The sequence below is a fragment of the Amblyomma mixtum genome, chromosome 4, assembly GCF_055824585.1.
Source record: "Amblyomma mixtum isolate Tamu chromosome 4, ASM5582458v1, whole genome shotgun sequence".
Lineage (NCBI taxonomy): Eukaryota > Metazoa > Arthropoda > Arachnida > Ixodida > Ixodidae > Amblyomma > Amblyomma mixtum.
Window position 1 is genome coordinate 66,811,784 of NC_143015.1, and position 19,938 is coordinate 66,831,721.

Genomic DNA, 19,938 nt, shown 5'->3' on the forward strand with positions numbered 1-19,938 from the left:
TTAGAAAGGCCGACGCGTTGTCTTTTTTTGCCGGTTTTCAAAAGCGCATTCCTGTGTTGTCAATGCACGGGTGAAATGTGCGTTTCCACGAGCGCAGATAACGGAGTCTTTCACACGTGGTACATACATACGTACACAAGAGTAAGGTTAACGGTCGTCTTCGCCGTTCGCCCACTTTAAAAAAAAGCACGGAGGGCAAAACGCATGTCTAGAACACGCTCTGGGCGTGTTTCGGGCTCAACAAGCGATATCTATAGATAACATTTGGTTAGAAATGGTCTGCATGTAAGCATGTGCAGGTAAACTTATAGGGTTTCGTTGTCATTTTTTGACTTCTGGTCACAGCGGCTTTGAGAGGTGCGGAACTAGACAGTTCGCTTTTTATAGACATGCGATTTGCCATCTGTACATTTTAACCTTACACCTACAAATGTCACCCAAAAGAAGTTACATATTGTCGGGGGTCATACAAAAACGTCACGTCCCGAGAAACTCAGCGCGAAACCAAGCAAAACTAACCGCTAGGCACAGCGCGTCGGGCCACAGGCCGTGGGCAGGTTTTTTTTTTTCTACGCACCGACCGGCGAGGCTACATCATGTAACATCATTCCTCCCGCCGCTCCCGCCCACGGCGTAGCATGACACAGCGTGCGCGCGCCCTTCACAACTGCGCCGGCGTACTAAGCTAGAGTGCTTGAAATGCAGCGTAATTTTACATAAAGTGCTTGAAATGTAGCGTACTTTTGCAAAAACAAAACATTCCTTCCTTGACTTTGTCACAAACTGCAAGAAGCCATGAACAGCCGGCTGGCCACAGAGCGAGCGCGCCGCTTCGCGAACTGCAGGCCGGCGCGGCCGCCTAAATTGCTTGCAATGCAGTGTACTTCAACAAATAAACATTTCTCACCTTGCCGCCGTCATAAACAGGAGGAGTTCTGCGTCGAAGGGCAAGAGAGACGAAAAAAGTTGGCAGTGGCCTAGCTCTGGTTAAGCCTGGATATACAAGCGAAAGGCTGCAGTTATGCTCTGTTTGACGTCATGGCTGTCGCAGTTCGCGCACAATGCACTGGGAGCACCACGATAGCGGTGTAGATTTTGAGCCAACTCCCTCGCTACCACTTCTGGGTCTTTTCTTCCCTCCATGGCGATTGTCTGCGTCTCTTCTACGACCGCCGCCGCCGCTCACACGTGCGTTCTCGCAACGCCTTGCGAAAGAACCTTCTCTTGGGACGGCGGCGGAGACCGCGCAGCAGCGGCAAGGGGTAAACCGGTGGCGAGGAGGAGAAGAGGGCGATGGAGCGCGCGCTGCGGCGCGCGGCCTCTTTTATGTCCGCCGCCGCCGCTCGGGCGTTATCGCAACGTTTTGCGATAACGCGATAAGAACCGCTAGCAGCGGCGAAGGGTAAACAGGTGGCGAGGAGGAGGAAGGGCGCGCCGCGGCGGCGCCAAGGGGTGGCCCTCGCGAAGCGCGATGTTGACGAGCCTAGTGAAGCTTTTCGCTTCAAAAAATTGCGGTCTGCCCGCACGAACAAATACGCCGCACGCTTTCACGCGCACAAAACTGCCCCCACGATGCTCCGTCCTCTGCTGCTCGGATGGGTCTGAGCCATGGCGCTACTGCCGCTGTGACGTCATACCGGCTGTAGATTGTTTTATTGCGAAAGCCATACTAGGCTAGGTTTTGAGCCGCCATGGTCCCGGCGGTAACCACGTTTGACCTTTAGACGACCCCCGTAGTGACGTCACACCGAGCGGATGAAAAACTGGAGACCAGCTCGTATCGTCTCCGCAGTCCCAGGGTAACCACGCCGCTGCTGCTCTCTCTCTCTCCTTCCCTTCCTCTCTCTGAGAGAAGATTACATGTGGATGTGTATATATAAAATAAGGTGTTTCAACCAATTGAGGCCTCGTTTGCTTTCGCAACCTACCGGGATTAACCAAGCTAATCCTCTGCCTCTCTCAGTCGCAACAACATTGAATTGGCTTTTTATTTGCAGGAAACAATACAGATAAATCCCTGCGGGTGGCGTAAGGCTAAAGGCTAAAAATATAAAAAAAAATTACCAAAGACGCTTTGAGTCGTCGCGCAGCGGCGGCCGGTAGCCACGCGTGACCTGTAGACGCGGCGCACTGCGTTCCTTCAGTTGGAGGCGCTGCGCTTTTGCTTTCGCAACCTAGCAGACTTAACCAAAGCTAAGCCCCCGCCAATTTTTTTTTCTGGCTTGCTTCGGTGTATGAATTGAGAGAAAAGAGGGAGTCATCTTTAATTGCCGAGAGAAAAAAACTTTATTACGGCGCAGCGTCTAGGATGTCCTGGTGGTACCCTACAAGGGCGCTGGATTCTACCAGCCTCGGCGTCCTCACCATCTCCACAGGAGCATCAAGGGCAGTACGCCGTCGTCTCGAGCCAGTTAGCCTTTCCTTCTATCGTTTTTCCTGGCTGTCCTAAGTGAAGAAAAAATTCCCAACCATGAGAATTCCTTGTTTTAATAATGTATATATATGTGAAAATGGCCACCTTCCAAGAGCGTAGAGCGCCCTTAGAAGTCGCTGGGCTTCCAAGCCCAAATTCTCCCGGGGCGGGCAAAGATATTGATAGTAGAGAAGTCTGGGAGACATTGCTAAGAAGCCCTCCTAGGTCGCTTCGTTTGGGTATGGAGCCAGCATAGCGGCTGTTTCTTCTGCTACCCTCTGCGGGGATAAAAGCCCGGACCCTGAGCTCCAGCGCACCACCATTCATTTGGCGGAAGAGGCCGCTACCAGTCAAGGATTGCCAGCCAGCCTCTAACCGCGGACACGCAACTCCCCGTCTCCAGGCCTGCGTGCCGGGGCCGGGGAGCAAATTCTTTTCTGATGGAAATAAAACTTTTTCCAGTCAATCAATCCCAGGTACGAAGTAGTAGCCACATTGTGCTCTCATCACACCTTCTAGCGATGGTGGCTCCACATCGCGGATTTTCTTCGAACCAACCTAGCGGTGATCTCATATTGCAGGCAGCCTGCGGACGCGAAAATGGACGCGGATATGCTGTCGCGAAAATGGAACAGCAATCGCATGTGTAGTGTCCCTCAGTGTACAAATCGCGCAGTGGATGGTGTAATAAGCCTGCACAGGTTCCCCATGAACGAAAAACTGAAAGCACTGTGGGCCTTGAAGCTGCGGATCAGTAAAGAAGTGAGTGATAACATGTTCGTATGCAGCGAGCACTTCAAGAAAGAAGATTACTTTTGGAGTCGCCCGGGTGAGTAATTAGTCGTCAATTACGTTCGCGGTCCGGAGTTTTCGTGATAACATTTTTTTATTCGTTTATTAAAGATCTGAATCCTCAGCTGCGACGTCGACCACGTTTGAAGACCGGCGTGGTGCCGTCACGAAAGATTCCCGTTGGTGTTCTCGACATGCCGCGTAGAATGCCAAAGGAAAAGCGCAAGCCGACTGAGGATGTTGAAGGTTCGTGTTTTGGTCTCATTAATTAATGTTCTGCATAGCGGAGCTGTGCATGTGCACAGTAACAATGATGTGCTCAGGGTTGTAGGACGAGGTTAGTGGCAGACGTAGCCAATAACATTACGCTAAAGCAATGCAACGAACGACCGAAAACGAGATGCCCAATTTTTATTTCGTTCTCCGACCTTGTATTATGGTTTCAATTTGAACTTGAAAGCTCAGTCATGTATAACTCAGTGACTGCATGCATTACTGCAGTTACGAGCAAATGATTGATATGCTGCATAAAACAGGTATACCCACAATGCCAGCGCACCTTTATGGAACCAAACTGTTTTTCGGAATATATTGTTGGAGCTCTGCATATGGCGCACTTGTTTGCGACTCGCGCGGTATCACTCACCTAATTCCTCTATGCATGGTACGTGATGCCGAAGCATACGCATTCTGCAGCATTAAAAGAGGCTTCAACTTCAACGACGCGTTTTTAAGCGGCATAACTGCTTCAAGGGGCTCGACAAAGACGTGAACTGCACGCACGCATCCTACGACGCAAGTGCGCGCAATTTCATGAACGCTCCATCACCAGCCGCTTCGACTTCCATTTTGACCCGCCGTCGCTGTCGAAGCTTCACCGGATCGAGTGGATTGGCAGTAAAGGCGCTGTCCCTCCCTAGATGCGAAGCACAGTCAAAACAATAAATTACGCCTCTCAATCTTACTTGAGGAGTACGGACAACTGCAGCGTCTTTCAATTGCGTCTGCCGGAGGCGGCGCGAAGCGCGCGAAGCGGCATTTTTGTAGCGCCGCCGGCGCCGTTGCTTCGCCCCTATGCACTCCTGAGATGCAGTGTGGCTGGCGAGGAGCGATGCGCGCTAAGTCGAAGCTTCAACGGCTTCAATGCGACGTCACCGTACGAAGTGCCTGATTACAGCTCGCTTGAATGGTAACAACGCGGCGCCGGTCAACAGCCCCACTCGCCAGATGATCAAGCATGGCCACAGCCAACGCCTCTGTCACAATCATGGATGGACACAACTCAGAGTCTCACAGCCGGAAAGCGCGGCTTGCGCACTGGGCTTGCCAGTGGTGGTAGTGCTAGCAGTGCGTCGACCATGGCGGCGACGAACGATAAGGATTCTAGCCACATTTAACAAGGAAGTCATGTCATGGTTGCTGCGGCCGTGGTTATGCCATATGCGTGCAGGTACAGACTGTAGTTGGCAGCGTCACATTGGTTGGCATGGCGTGGATATAGAGGGCGCGGGCGGCATGAAAGCTCGAAATGATGTATTGAAGAGGGCTTAGTGGGGTAAGTTGCAGGCGCGGTGCGTGTATCGAGGCTAGTTGAGGCCATGTTTTTGGTTCAACAAAATGCGTTGAGTGTACTAAGGTGGCGCTGCGACCGAAGTGTATTGAACTGGCTCGCGTCTCGGGGAACGCTCGCGACGATCACAGCCCTTCATATAGGTTTTCATAAAGCCCCTAAATAAACTTTTCACGGTTTCCATAGAAGGAGCTCACCTGCAATGGCCCTAAATATTGAGGACCGTTGTCACACGCGCTTCGGGCACTGACCTTCCGCACGTCCTGTGCGGCCAACAGCAGTGTTAAGGGGACGGACGTCGCAGTAACTGACAAGGCTTTTGTCAAATTTTTCTTTCGTTCTAGGAACTGGTTAAAACGATAAGCAGTACGTTCCACCGACGTGTCGGCACAGGCCGGGACAACGTCAATTTTCTTTTTTTTTTTCTTTTGCTACTAAAGCGTGGTGGCAAACAAGCAAGGAATGAGGGCATCGTGGAACAGACGCAAAGTTAGAGTGACGAATCGAAGCTGTAGTCGTCGGTAGAAACGACGCCGATTTACTGGTAAAGAACGCTATCACGTCTGTTTACGTTATCACAGAACGAATGAGGGGCTGCAACCACTTAATGACCGAAACAGCAGCACCGACTGGAAATGGTAACCTGCTCGAGTGCAGCGCCTGCAATTCGCTCGCAGCGCCTTCTATTCTTTCTACACTGCGCTACGTTGTTAGAACATGTCTCGGATTCCCTGCTCTAGTACGTAGGGCACACGCAAGAACAAGTAATCCTACCTTGTTCATCGTCTTCGTACCGAACCGGCGTTCGCCGTTACGGTTATGCTAGTGTGTACTGTGCCGTGACTGTGCCATGGACCGACTTGTCTAGTTTGCTGATGATTCTTGTTAACTAGCTCGCTGTTCTGCAAAGGCAGGGTTTAGTCTTAACATCCAATTATAGACTATTTGAGGTTCGCTGGTCAAAGCTGAACCGGCTGTACGGCGTCGGCGGTCAGCGTTTGTCGAGCGTGTGTGCGTTCGTTTTGTGTCTTCTGTTTGTGCTGTGCTTTGCGTATCTGGGTCCTGCGGTTCCTGATGGCATCTTCAAGGCCACACCGGAAGTGCGGTATGCAATAGTCCTTTACAAACAACTATCGCTCGCGCGAAAGCTTGCTCGGCGGAAACACTGATAGAGGACGCTTGGACGCGAGTGTTAAAACTGTTGTACTACGCGCGCCATGTAGGCCTTTAGGCGTTCCGATGCCGCGATATCGGCTTGTAGGCCTTGAATATAGATAGCCTCATGTGAACACTTGACGCACATCAACGTGACGCTTGATGAGGGTTCAGCACTCTCAAATTGCATAAGGACAAACTTCGATCGAGTCTTCTTTGCATGCGTGCGGTATTACAAGGACTCTGGCGGTACTTAATATACGAGATCGTTTATGATGCAAACCGCATATGCCCTGCGTGAACGCGGCAGCAACGCTCGATAGTGGTGCTACGTTTTGCTTTTTATTTATTCCCGCATTTAATTCTGCGAAATTAATACGCGTTTACGAAGAAGGCGAGTTTATTATGAAGTATAATTTTGTTAACGTTGTACTACATGGCTTCCGACCGCGTATGCTAGCTATGTCAACAAATTTTAAGCGCGAAAGTGCACTGCACAACCCATTCAGAAGTGGAATTTGTACAATACTCTATTCAAAGTGTGTTATTTGCGGCGTAATTTTGAGTTTGCGTTTTTGAATGCGTTACTTGGCGCAGTCACCGTGATTGTCGATCTGCCTTGAGCGGATTGCTTCAAAAATGTGCATTACACTGGAACGTGTTAAACTTGCACATATATAAGCTAAAGCCTCTCTTTTTGAAATGTGGTCAACTGCGCCAAATGTCAAATTCTTCCCCTAATTTATGACCCATTTTATATACATCGCTTCTTCTTTCTCATATCTCTGAAAACAACTTTGGAGACGCCAGTGGTGATTATCTATGCACATTTTCTTGATTGCAGTGAGGCGGCTGTCACAAGATGCAATCAGTGAAATCCTGAGTGACTTCTCTGACCCGGATGATGACCCAGATGACCCAGACTTTGAGCTGGATCCTGACGCGACTCCAAAAGTTCCTCGTGTTGCAACAAAGAGACTGCGGCCTACTGAATTTTCAGACAGTTCTAATGACTCGGTGCAGTCAGCAAAAAAGACTCCTGATGTGCCTAAGCCGAAGGTGCCGCCTACTGTGCCTAGTGGAACCATATTCACTGTTTTGAAGCCAGGCTTCAATATTACTGGTCTAGACATCATGCAACACACGTGAGTTATTTGAAATACAAAGCTAGTGCAACTTTAAGAGGCACTAAAAGCATTTTTATGTCATGTATTTGTTTGCAGAAAATTGATCTTAGTATCTCTAGGCATGCTTTTTATTTTTTGTGTGCATAAAGTAAAATTGACTTCACTATAACTTTGTATTTTCTGCATTCGAACGTAACCTAATTGTAATGTCATTCGTGCCAATACTGTAAAGGCTGTGAAAGGTTAGTGTTTTGGTGGTACTCATCGTGATAGAGGCCACCTGCTTGGTTCAGCCAAATCAAAACACTCAAGATACCAATGATATTAATAAATCGTGGATTGATAGTTCATGTAAGTGCTTTTGGAATTTCCATGGATTATCTTTGTATCTGCTTGTAGTGGCCAAATTATTGAACACTCTCAATATGAAAACAGTCTAAAAGCCCGCTCCTATCGGTCAGCCCTGACCACAGTCAGGGTGTGGTCATGGTCGGACAGGAGGAGTAGGGCGTTGTTGAGTCTGTTTCGAGATTGTTTTCATATTGAGAGCGTTCCGCGGTGGCCGAGTGGTTATAGTACTTGGCTGCCCATGTGTCAGTCTGCATCAAAAGCCTTAGAAACATTTTATTGTTTTGCTTTTTTTAATGCAAGATGTGTGTGACTAGCCATTTGACAAAGTAAGAATGTGATACCACTGTTGCCACTTGGATAAGCATACCCCGCGGTTGTCTTTATCTTGTGAATGACAGTGTCTGTCACCTTAACTTGAATATGTTAGCACTCTTTTTATGTTTTGTTTCTTTTTATACTAATTTATGTATTAAATTTGTACTGTGATACCCCTGGTACACGAGCACATCAAAATGGCTATTAAATGGAGGGCCTTAGAAATTCTCACTTGCGATTGAACTTAACAATGTAGCAAACTTACTGCTGTCGGGAGATTATATAATTTCATATCAGCCGATTGCAGCGCCACTGCCAATAATTTTGCAGTCATGAAAGCAATCAGCTTGCAAGTTTAACCTGAAAAGGATAAAAACAAAATGCTTTATTCATTACAGCAAAAATAAATAGCCTTGAAATGAATATCGATGGATGTGGTTAAGCTGTAGTAGCTTTCATGCACTTTTTGAGAAAGTTGGTGTTGGTTTTTGTATCACTGGAAACGATATTACGCTTGCTGCAGTGTTTTGTTGCTGGCCTGTCTTTTTTTTCTTTGCAAAACTAGTTGTATATTTTGAAGTTCTGTAATTTTTTAGTGATTACAATGGTCTGATTTTATTCATTAGTGCATAGCTGGAAGTGCTCCACATCCAAGAGTGCATGCTGCCGCTGCTCGAAGGCTCTCATAATCTCGATAGAGTTCCAGACTACTCCATTGACCACTCCAGTGACGCACTACGCCTTATGGTCTTGTGACTATGTGGCCATTGCAGCTGCCCGTGTAGCAGTGCGTTGAGCTCATAGACTATCAATTCAAAGGCCTCCATGATGCCCGTACGACAGGGGTAAATATTTCCTAAAGGATATTTGTGACAAAAGTATGCCTGCCTGTGCAGCAGTAACAGTAGACCTCTCCCTGTTGTAAACAGTGTGATGTCGAAAATGTGTGGACCGATGGGCAAAATCGTCGACCTTCGGTTCTGAACTGATTTTTCTGGTGTCTACCGCTTCTCCACCGCCTTTGTGCCCAGGCGCCTCACAGCCTTTCTTCACTTCATGAAGGCCTCATCGCTATGGTGCATGTTTTGCCCATCGGACCAGAAACGTATGCACTGATGACGTAGGCCGGGAGAGGTCTATTAGTGGCCTATTAGGTCTATTACTCCATATCCAATGATTCTTAGCACCCTCTGCTGCGCCGCAGATCTGACCGCCGCCTTGGTCAGTTTCTCTGCAGCCACTGGAGACTAAGGGCGGGGCTAATTGGTGCATTAGAGGAGCTAGTAGCCAAGTACTACACCAGGGTGGCCAGATCCTCTTTTGGTGAGAGAGTTCTTTGAGGGCAATGGTTGCCGGGATCAGGCCACACCCTAGGCATGGCCCCATAGAATAACGGTCTGGATTCAAAGAGAGGGCAAGCATAGTAGGCAGCGGCAGAGTCAAGTGGGCGGGTAACATTAGGAAATTTTCAGGCATAGCATGGCCACAGCTGGTCCCAGTCAGGGTTAGTCTGAGGTCAGTGGGAGACACCTTTGTCCTGCAGCTGCTGCTGTTAGGCTGCTGCTGCTGCTGCTGATGATGATATTTCTTGTAAAGCATCTACTACACAGACAACTCAAATGAGAGGTGATGAAATGGACAAGCGCGCACATACGTCATGTACTATCGGGGACAAAAGCCTCTAGGATGCTCAGGAAGTGACTTAGGCACATAGGAGCCATTTTTATATGCGGTCACACAATTTCACTACTACAGATTACAGAACAAGATTTTGACTATCACCTCCACAAGTGCGGCCTGCAGTCAACAGCTAATAATAGAGTTATTGACTTCGTTTGCGGCGGATGCGATCTACCGACTTGTCTCTGACTGTACAAAGCCATGAAAGCACCACATTCAAATGCACTCGCACACCAGCATTATGATACATGTCCGCAGATAACCATCGGGAGTATGCAAGCGATGGGGGTTTACGGTAATGGAGGGGATTCCAACAGAAGGTAAACACAGCAGGGTTTTTTTTAAGGAAGGAAGTGGACAGGTGAGATTAGGGAATTTTCTGGGATAGGGTGGCTGCATTTGGCTCAAGGCAGAACTAATTGGCTGTATTCATGTATTCATCCATGGCATGTATTCAGCCATGGCAGAACTAACTGCCATGGCTGAATACATTGAGTACCTTGACAGTGCACGAGAAATGCTCCGTGGTCCCTGTGTGTGACATTCCTCTCACAAGTGCACTGCTGGAGTAGATACTGAACTGTTTTTCAGATATCCCTGGGACATATTGGCTTCATTAAGTCTGTAACCAATTAACGCGTGACGTTGCATATATGGTACAGAGCACAAAAATGTGAATAATTTTAATTTCTGCCTACATATCTACTTGAACTGCTAGCATAGTTCAAGTAACGCTCTTCTCCAGCATATTTATCAATGCAAGGCCAATGTATAAGCTGCCAGAAAAGCAGGAGGCCCACGGAAAGATAAATTAATGCAAAAGCTAGCCCTAACGCAAAGCAGGCTAAAATTTGTGTGTTCGTAATGCTGCATTCACAGATGATAGAGCAGTTTTGAATTTTGCACTTGAATTCCTGCATGTGCCTGCGTGTTAGTACAAGGTTTTGTGGACCTTAGGCACTCAGATATAATAAAAATTAGCTCAAATCAACTAATATGTAAGTAATTTTTCTTAATGAGTCTCAGTTTTTTACATCTTTGCAAACAAGAAGTCATTAATGAGGAAGTTCTGAAAGTTCGTAACTTTTATCACATTTTCAGTGGATGGGAATTAATGGGTTCAATAATCGGTTAGTTTGGGATGCCTTCACGTTGTCTGGTTGAAATCCGCATTTAGGTCTTTCGTATATCAGCTTGTTTGCAGTGCATTCACAGCGTGTGGTTGAATGTCTCTTTCTTTATGGTGCAGCCCCACAGATCAAGGAGAGAGGTATGTCTGCTGTGTAAAGGACTGCCCGTCTGGGGGCCTGAGCAACCTCGACGGCTTGTGGCTGTTCCGCCTGCCCGAGGAGAACGAGTCACGCGAGCTTTGGACCCAGGAGCTTCCTATCGACCTCGACGCAAATCGCCCAAACAGCCCGCGTGTCTGCTTCAGGCATTTTGACAGCTCAAAGTTTGTGAAACGTCAGCAGCGCTTGTTGGGCCTGCTGAAAGACGCTGTCCCCTCTGCGAAGGCTACCATAGCGACTTCGGTTTCGTCAAACAGCAATTCCAAACATGTCCGTGTCAAGATAAATTCATCAAAGCTCTTCACACCTACTCAAGTGCAGCCTAAAGTTGGGAAGCCTGTGTCCGCTCCCTCGACGGTGTCGAGGGGGACAGTGGCCATTGCTTCGCCATCGACAGCCGCTGGAAACAAAGGCCAGTCCAGTTCAGCTTTGACTCCAAAATCGGAAACAGTGTCATCCAGTGTGGTTTCCCCGGATACTTACCTGCATGAGTCAAAAACTGAAGTTTATATCGATCTCACTTCAGAGGAAGCTGTGATGAATGACGGTGTGGGCAAAGGCGGAAACAGAATGGCTGGAGGTGACGCGTCTGTTGCGACGGCGAATGGTGCAGAGTTGACTGAAAGTGTGGGTGGCGTAGATGATGTTGCATATGAGCTCACGCTCGAAGACATTGAAGAAGAGCTTCCCTGGGTGGTCCCCGACATGCACTGGGACTCCGCATTGAAGGGTGACGAACTGCACTTGACCTGGAATAATTCACCCGATCAAAACAGATGCAAGAAGGTTGTCCTCGACAAGGGTCTGGCAGTGCATGTGTACGTGGGCGAGAAAGAAGTGGTGCTGGGTGTGAAAAAGGTCACAACAGTCGACAGTCTGAAGGCACTTTTTACAGAACTCGGAGGGCTGTAAGTGTTCACCTCAAGTGCCTTCATCGGTGGCAGCCCTTTGTGTTGTGCTTTTTTTGTTTTCTTTTTGTGGGGTTGGGGGGAAGCGCTTTTAGTGAAATGTACATTCAGAAACTCTGTGCTCAATTGATGAACATGGGACCTCTTTGCGTGGCTGTGTCCTCTGTGCTTCGGTATTTTCGTCACCTCTGTTTTGTGTTGTTTTACTTTTGCGGGAAGCCTCTCTGCTTTCGTATTTTTTTTTTATTTGACGTTGTTTTAAATGGAGACCAAGACTGAAGTAACTTTCAGGGTTTTGAAGGCTGCATTCGTGATTGAGAGTGGGGGCCTTTAGTCGGCTGGACTAAAAGCCTTTGAGTGTTGAGTCCATCTGCTATTCCTGTCACGAGGCAAGTTTGTTGTAAGGCTTGATGGGGGGGGGGGGTAGTGGGATGCCTGGCACACATTGGCAAAGCCACATCATGTGTGGCAGGGAAGTGGGCATGAGCATGTGAAAGGTTGCCCCTGTATCAGAAACAACGTGCAGTGTTAAATGCAACATTTGATTGCCCTTGTTGTCCTAGTCACTCACTGTTCATTATTTAAGTGGATTTCTGCTGCAAGGGCACAGAAGCGAATGTGAAGTCTTGGTCTTCGATATCAACGTGGGGATTTATAGAGTTTGCTGGACCCGAGTTGATAATGGCAAAGCAATGTCATGCTAGCTCAGTATAGTGTCATTCACTTTTTATGTTCAAACAAATGGGCTCGTCTTTATTTTTGCATTATGTGAGTTACTGTTGTTTACTTTTTCTGTTTGTTTTTTATGGAATGTTGCCCTTCATGATAAGCTTTCAACAGACAGGACCAAAGCTCTTGGTTGAAGTGTTGCTATTCCATTGTCATGCATAACTTGTCATGTTGCATTTTTTTTTCTGTAAGATATGTTATTAGCCAAGACTACGTTAACCTTGTAAAATATGATTCATAAGTGGTGGCTCATGCATTCAATAAAAAGCTGTTCTTCTCATGTTTGGGTGTATGCATGCCCATGTAATTTCTGCTGCTTGCTTCACAACCAAGAAGCTTTGAGTATGGATCATCGTTTCTTGGGCCTTGAACTTTGGAAATTTACCTTAATTTAATGCATTATTTAATAGATGCCAGGCTGCCAGGCATGGCTATGGAGCTCCCGGCATTATTTATAAAATTCTGAGAGGTGTGAGGACTGGAACACTAATAGCACAAAAATAGTTGTGCTATGCAGCTCATTGATTGTACCAGTAACATGAAAATCATCATGGGTAAGGCTCTGAATTTTAAATTCCGTTAATTGAGAACAAATAATCCTCTAAATTTCATGGCAGACGTCAAATAATGCTTCAAAATGCCCCTCGCGTTATGTTCGGAAGCAGGGTATGAAAAAGTGTGGATTCTTTTGAATGCCAAAGCAATTTGATGTGTTTGTCATTAGGCAAAGTGTAAAAGGGAAAGGAAGTTATAAGAAGGAGTGTAAACAAGCCTAGCCTAAAAAGCGGCAAAAGTTCACGATAAAGCGATTATCATGAGTCCACTTGTGATAGTTGCCTGTGTGTGTTGGTGTGTACTCGCAGATGAATCAGAAAATCCCAGTGGTGGCAAGAAAAATATGGTGACATCATCATGCGGCTGTAGGATGCGCACAGCAAGCTGAACACTGCCATTTCAGACAATCGTGTACATGTTGTTTGTATATATACCCCCTCCCCCACCCCCACTACTGGCTGTCCTCAGTGTGGCACCAGTTTTCTTGACTACATTGTTACGAAAATTGTGAGCAACCATTTGTTGTGCAGTGTTCTGGGTGTTGTTTTACGATATCTCGTCGCATGTAGCTTACATGTGATAGTCAAGTTGAAGTCTAGCTTGTGAAAGGGATTCTAACTGACAACGTATGTGCCTTCAACTTTATGCCTTCCCAGACTCTTTACCTCTTACTTTTAAAGCACTGTTGAGGTGTCCACTGAGATTTGAGACAGTTACTGTGCCATTTCCTTACCTCAAAAACCAGTTTTCATATCAAATTTGCATCGCAACCGTTCAGTGCACACTGTTGTGGGTGGTGTCATATGATTTCTCGTTCCATATAGCATACGTTTTTCAGTCGGGTTGGAGGCTAGCTCGTGATGGGTATTCAAACCGAGTGTTTCACTCGGACATTTGTGGATTCAGCATTTGTGAAATCCGTTCGGAGGCGTGTCTTCGTTTTGTTTCTCAGTGCGTAACCTGCGTCGAGGTCGAGCGCTCACGATGACACACTAATGCTTTCATCTTCACTGCACTTAAGCAGTCTTAAGTGCCCTCTGAATTTTTTTTATCCCGAGCTTTTCAAGATAGCTGAAGCGACCTTTGCCACCAGGCTTGAGAGCCACTAGAAGAAACCAGGTTTTAATGACCTTTGGGCAAAGCGTGTGTCATAGAGTACAAAGAAGAAGGTGGCTACATATATATAGCAAGAAGGCAGTGCGGGTTGTTGAGAAAGATAAGACACTGAAAGGTGTGAGTTGAGTAGGCAAAGCAGACAAGGGCAAACTGGGGCTAGACAGCTCGAAGCACCAGTGGCAGCAAGACAGTAACGGTGGCTGCATGCATTAAAGGGGCCCAGAAACACAATCTTAGTTAACTGTTTTGCCTGTTGATTGCATACAGTGAGTTATAATGGTGCCATTAGCGTCGGTAATACCGCGTATATTCCGTTTTTTATTATTTTTAATGTCCTCCCAAAAACAAATTCATGGCTCTGATGGTGTCGCCACACAGTGGCGGGTTTTTAGCAGCGGATATGACATCACCTGGCGCGAGCTTGATGATCGGACAAACAGTAAATATACTGCAAATTGTGCGAATAAATAGAGACACATTTTGTCACCTGTCGGTGTTTTATATTAGATCAACAAAAACAACTTGTTCATCTTAGATAAAAGCCCTGCAAAGCAAGTAAAATAAAAATACATCACCAGGGGCTCAAGCATGGAAACAACGCTGCCAGTCTCAGCAAGAACGAGTTGCAGAGAGCAGGCAACCATGGAGTACAAACTTCCGCGATGTGCTCTGGCAGGCTGTTTTGATTGGTTGCGCCAGGTGCCGTCATTGGGGGAGCGAAATAGGAGTGGGAAGCCCCGCCAAAATCGAGTTGAGGGCAGCGTTTTGTTTGCTTGTATTTTGAAATTTCTTCGCTGAATAACTCCCGTTCCTGTGCATCGATTCCTGTAATTCTTTTTAAGTCAGCATCTGTGTGACATAAAGAACCCACCTGAAGTATAGCCGGTATCCCCCCAAGCAGTGTTTCGCAGCCCCTTTAAAATATCGAAGGCTTAGCTTTGCTTGAATTGGGCGCATGAATCTGAAGCATTGCTCCTTAAACAATGTTGACATTTCAGCTGCTCCTGCATGTTAGCGCGAAAGCACCCATACGCTCACCAACACCGACCAAGAGTCTTGTTACCGTACGTACGATCTTGTGCTGTTGCCTAGTAGCTCGGGTTAGCTCAGAGGAGTGTTGTGACAGTTGTGCGAGAGGTTGCTTGGGAAGAGCAACATGGGTTGCACAATCCCTACCAGGGGATGCGATAGAAAAGCCACCTGCTAGTGCAGTGGCACATCTCTTAACCACTGCGCTGCTAGAGATGTGAAGACTCGCCGCCATCTATGAATTTTAAGCAGAGAATGACCAATGCAGCATACACGTGCACCCACTATAAATATCATGCCACAACCTTAAGGCGGAGGTTAAGTGCCCCCTCCAGTTGAAGAATGAACACCTGCTTTCGCACACTCGGTTTAACTACACTAAATTCCTACCAATTTTTGGTGTGCCGTCTGCACCTTTTGGGATGTCCCTTGGCTGTTGTTATTGAACAGTTTCGAGATTGCATTATAATCAGAATAATATTTCTTTTAAATTTCTCCCAAGTTGGCTACTGGGATTTGCGTGAAAACATCTGCAATTAATACACAAGTCGCTTTCATTTTGAGATGGCGTCTAGCTACTCTAATTTGCAATCTTTCCTTTTGCTAGCAGTGCAGCTTTGGGAACAGTTTCAAGTTGGTAAAGCACAGAAGATGGCAGTTGTAAAAAAACAGATTATGTAACCTAAAAGTACTGCAGGTTTGGAACACAGTAATACCACCAAAATAGCCCATTGGTAATTCCAAGTGATGTGGTGTTGTACCACAACCGCACACCATCTAGCTTCTGCAGAGGAATTGATTTTACATTTTAATGCAAGAGTGTTCAAGGCCCTGTTCACCAGATAATCTGGTGTCGGCTTTGTTGGTGTTGTGAGCGTCACGGGCATGGCTCTGGCAGGTGGCAGTTAAATTAGATTGGTCGCTTGGGAAGAGTAACCTTGGTTCCACAATGCCCACAGCTGGGAGCACCTGTCATCGTAGGGCAGCGGCGCATCACTTAACTGCTGCTTCCACTGCGCCAGGAGGGGTAGAAGGACTCCCAGTGATCTATTATGAAGGTAAAGTAGAGAGTGACCTTGTGCGTCTCATCATCATCAGCCTGCCTACACCCACTGCAGGGCAAAGTCCTCTCCCATGTCTCTCCAATTAACCCTGTCCTTCGCCAGTTGCGGCCACCGTATCCCCACAAACTTCTTAATCTCATCCGCCCGCCTAACTTTTTGTCGCCTCCTGCTACTCTTGCCTTCTCTTGGAATCCACTCCGTTAACCTTGAGGACCACCGGTTATTTTGCCTTCGCATTACATGCCCTGCCCAAGCCCATTTGTTCTTCTTGATTTCGACTAGGATGTCATTAACACGCGTTTGTTCCTTCACTCACTCTTCCCGTTTCCGGCCTCTTAATGTTGCACCTTTCTTTCCATAGCTCACTGCGTTGTCCTTAACTTAAGCTGAACCCTTTTTGTTAGTCTCCACGTTTCTGCCGCGTAGGTGAGTACCGGTAAGCTACAGCTGTTGTATACCCACTACCCTATCGTGTCATGCCCTTAAGAGGGTGTTTAAGTGTCTCCTGCAATTTTTTCTTCCCCTGCTCTTATTAGGCGTGGAATCGCTCATAATCAGAGCCTTTGCTCTGCAGGGCGGCTGAACTATAGGCTGCAGTTTCACATCATTCATTTTATGTGCATGCCAGTGCTGTAATGAAAACCGGTTGTAACAGCAAATCAAGCACACTTTACCATGATGTGCTATGCCCACCTTGCTTAGCTGAACACTTTACATGTTCCTCTAACATAAAAACTAGAACATGTTTCGCTCTATTGGTAGTATCTAGACAATCTTCGGATGGAATACATTTTTATTGACACTCGGAGAACAATGCATTGCATGCCTACACTTCAACTGCTTCAGTAAAGCAAGCTTTTCGGCAAGTTCATTACTTTATTGAGACATAACACGTCAGGAAAAAAAACACTCCCAGACATAGAAAATAAAGCAGTTTTCCTTATGTTTGGGGTTTTGTGCTCTAGATATGTCTCTACACTTAAACTGCTTTACTCAGTTTAGCAATGCCTGTTTGATTTCATCAAAGCCCTTCTTTTTTCATTCCTCGTTGTGTTCGAGTCACATAAGCCATGATTTACAAATTATTGAACTCCCTCTCATTGGGGGGAACAGCTTGTATTGATACTTTCAAAAGTGACTGGTGTTGCTGAGACGAAGACAATTTCTTCCAAAAAATATTTTGCCAGAATTGGGGGTCTGCCTTCTTCACTTAGTTCTTGCATTTTGGCATGAATACTGCTCTTCAAAAAGATGCACCTAAATATTATTCACACCGATGACTCCATGAAAAATTTTTTTGGGAGCCTACTTCCTACAAGTAATAGTTGCCAGCACTATTAAATAAATCATGACTGATAGTTGCTACTTTACTTGGATAGCACAGATTGTGCATGCCATGCAAGCAAACATACGATTTCAGCTGCAGAACACCATGTTGCAGAGGTGCGTATGAAAATGGAACTGTTATCGCAGCGTGAACACTAGGCAGATTGTTGTCTTTATTCAGCGACTGTTGTGTTGTGACCTCCATGCCATTCAAAGAACAGTAATTAGCCAACGATTGCATCTTTGTAGTGTTCACATTGCATTCGTTGTGCGCGACAGTTTGAAAGGAAACGCTTTGCAATCTCTCGTCCTGTAAAGATGTGCCGAGACAAGACTGGGAGGGGACTCCGAGATTTCACCTTTGATTTCCAGGCTTTCCGGTCTTTGGTATGCAGGCTGAGATTTACACTTGGTGCACGTATGTGTTCTTTATATATTTACAGCACAAACTTGCAGGCAGGCCTATCTACTGGCAGTTCCCCAAACTCTTTGCAAGGTCAGTGTTCACAGTTGTCCACTGAAGTTTACCGAGCCAAATTCACTCTTTGATGGGAATAATTTAAAAGTGGATTACAGAATTTTAGATTTACAAACGTTTTTGGGAAGCTTGGTCAGCATTACTTGGTGCCACTTATATTCCCTCATATTTTAACACAGCTACCTGGATAAAAAAAATGAATTGGGAATGGGTCATGTTAAAATGGTTTAGTTATTTAATTAGAAGTATTAATCGAACACTTCCTTCTGTGTCAGTCCTTGATCTTCAACACTGTGCAGCAACTGCAGGGGTGCTCTGAGCAGCCTTCCAAATTAGCTGCTTCATCATCTAAACCGGCTTCCTAGCTGTACATTCTCAATGGCCAGGTAATTCCCAAGTATATGTTGCTTATCCCTGACATTATTTGTAATTTTGATATGTGATATCTTGCGAATGTATTTAACTACACATGTCATACAGCATTGTTGCATGCCTTTGAATGAATTGAGACTCTTAGCAAGGTCATGGAGAGAGAACTGTTCGACTTATAAGTGTAGATTCATGGAAATGCCGAGATCTGAGATCTATGCTTTGGTTAGTGCTGAGAAACCAAACTTTTGCTCAAGTCTTGTAAAAATAATGCAAGAAGTAGTTGAGACAATGGGTAGCTTTGGAAAATGGACAAAGGAACTGCCATGCATAGTGTGTATATTCCTTTTGTTTACAACCAATGTGGTGGAACGCTTTTGGCATGCCATTTTATGTGTGCGAAAACTGTTACGCCATCACCGCTAGAGAACAAAATCAAGGCTGACATACTCTGTAACCTTAAAAAACATCATGTGACACCCTGTCAAAAGGCTTTGCAATGTCCATTTGGAGCACAGCTACCCTGATTACTTTGTGCTACATGGATATGAGTGAAAATGCTTTGGCCCTTGATACTGCACCTCGAATGATCGCTTTTTTCTTGCCGTACCTAGCAATCTTGCAACAATAATGTCCTCTAAACCATTTAGTCTACATTCTTTAGTGAATATGGCTTGTAGCACTGACTTAAATTTGCACTACAGTGGAGGTAGTCCATTCGAACTTGCTTAAAACATAATGTTTATTTGAGCGACGTTTTTGTTGTGTCAACAGTAATATATATTAAAACAGTATATTAAGCACTGTTTAATACACTGTTTAATTGTACCGTATTAAAAGATTTTTTAAATTAGAAAACTGAATGACTGGAATAAATTTTGGTCCCCTTTCAGTTTTAATTATCAAGAGGATCCACTTTTACGACTGCATCATATGCGTGCACTTAAACAATGGTGACAAACCCTTGTCTACTGTAATTCTGAAAAACATATGACATTGTGCGAAGAAATATTCAACTTTAGTTGGTCCCAAAGGGTGGTATCAGTATCACTGGGTCCTGTAGGTGGCATTTTCTTGCTTTTGCCTCCATTGAAATGCGGTCATTGCTGCTGGAAACCAAACGCGCAGTCTCATCCCAGCAAACCAAAAACCTCTCAGAGACGTCTAGACGTCTAGCTAGACGTCTCTGAGAGGTTTTTGGTTTGCTGGGATGCTGAACTGTAGAGCATGTACCATTGCCACTGAACTCTGCAACAGTTGGTTTTGTTTCAAACATACCCCGTTTACTTTGAGGACCCATAGAAAAAGTCTATCTTACAAATCTAGGCAACCACTTTCTCATTTGAGCATCTTCTGCTTGTTTTCAATTGAAATTATACATTATTCAGGTCCGAGACTGCTGATACTGACTTTTGTGCACACAAGCAGAAAATATAATCACCGCAATTTATGGTACACAGTCCACAGCCAGTATAAAGTCCACAGAGTTCAATTCTGACTGAAAAAAAAAAAAAACATTCTTTTACTAGACTACCTGCAACCAGTATATTGCCTGCAGGGGCCAAGTGTGCAATGCACTCACAAGAATGTGTATGCTTCACACAGGTATCACAAAACCTCATAATAAAATACCCATAGGAAATTTCATGCCATATTCGGTGACATTTATGTA

At 45.8% G+C, this 19,938-nt stretch overlaps 1 protein-coding gene across 3 annotated transcripts; it reads left to right on the top strand.

The window, feature by feature from the left end:
* Positions 1-3,040: 3,040 nt before the first annotated feature.
* Positions 3,041-12,609, top strand: LOC149346720 (uncharacterized). Of its 3 annotated transcripts, XM_089586634.1 has the most exons (4): positions 3,041-3,242; positions 3,317-3,451; positions 6,775-7,075; positions 10,653-12,609. In XM_089586634.1, exons 1-4 carry the CDS (start codon positions 3,056-3,058, stop codon positions 11,602-11,604), a joined length of 1,575 nt encoding a protein of 524 aa, XP_089442760.1. In that variant the 5' UTR covers positions 3,041-3,055; the 3' UTR covers positions 11,605-12,609. The 3 variants fall into 3 exon arrangements, with proteins under 3 accessions (XP_089442760.1, XP_089442763.1, XP_089442762.1); XM_089586637.1 differs by lacking the exons at positions 3,041-3,242; positions 3,317-3,451 and adding an exon at positions 5,493-5,880; XM_089586636.1 differs by lacking the exons at positions 3,041-3,242; positions 3,317-3,451 and adding an exon at positions 6,111-6,255.
* Positions 12,610-19,938: the final 7,329 nt, after the last annotated feature.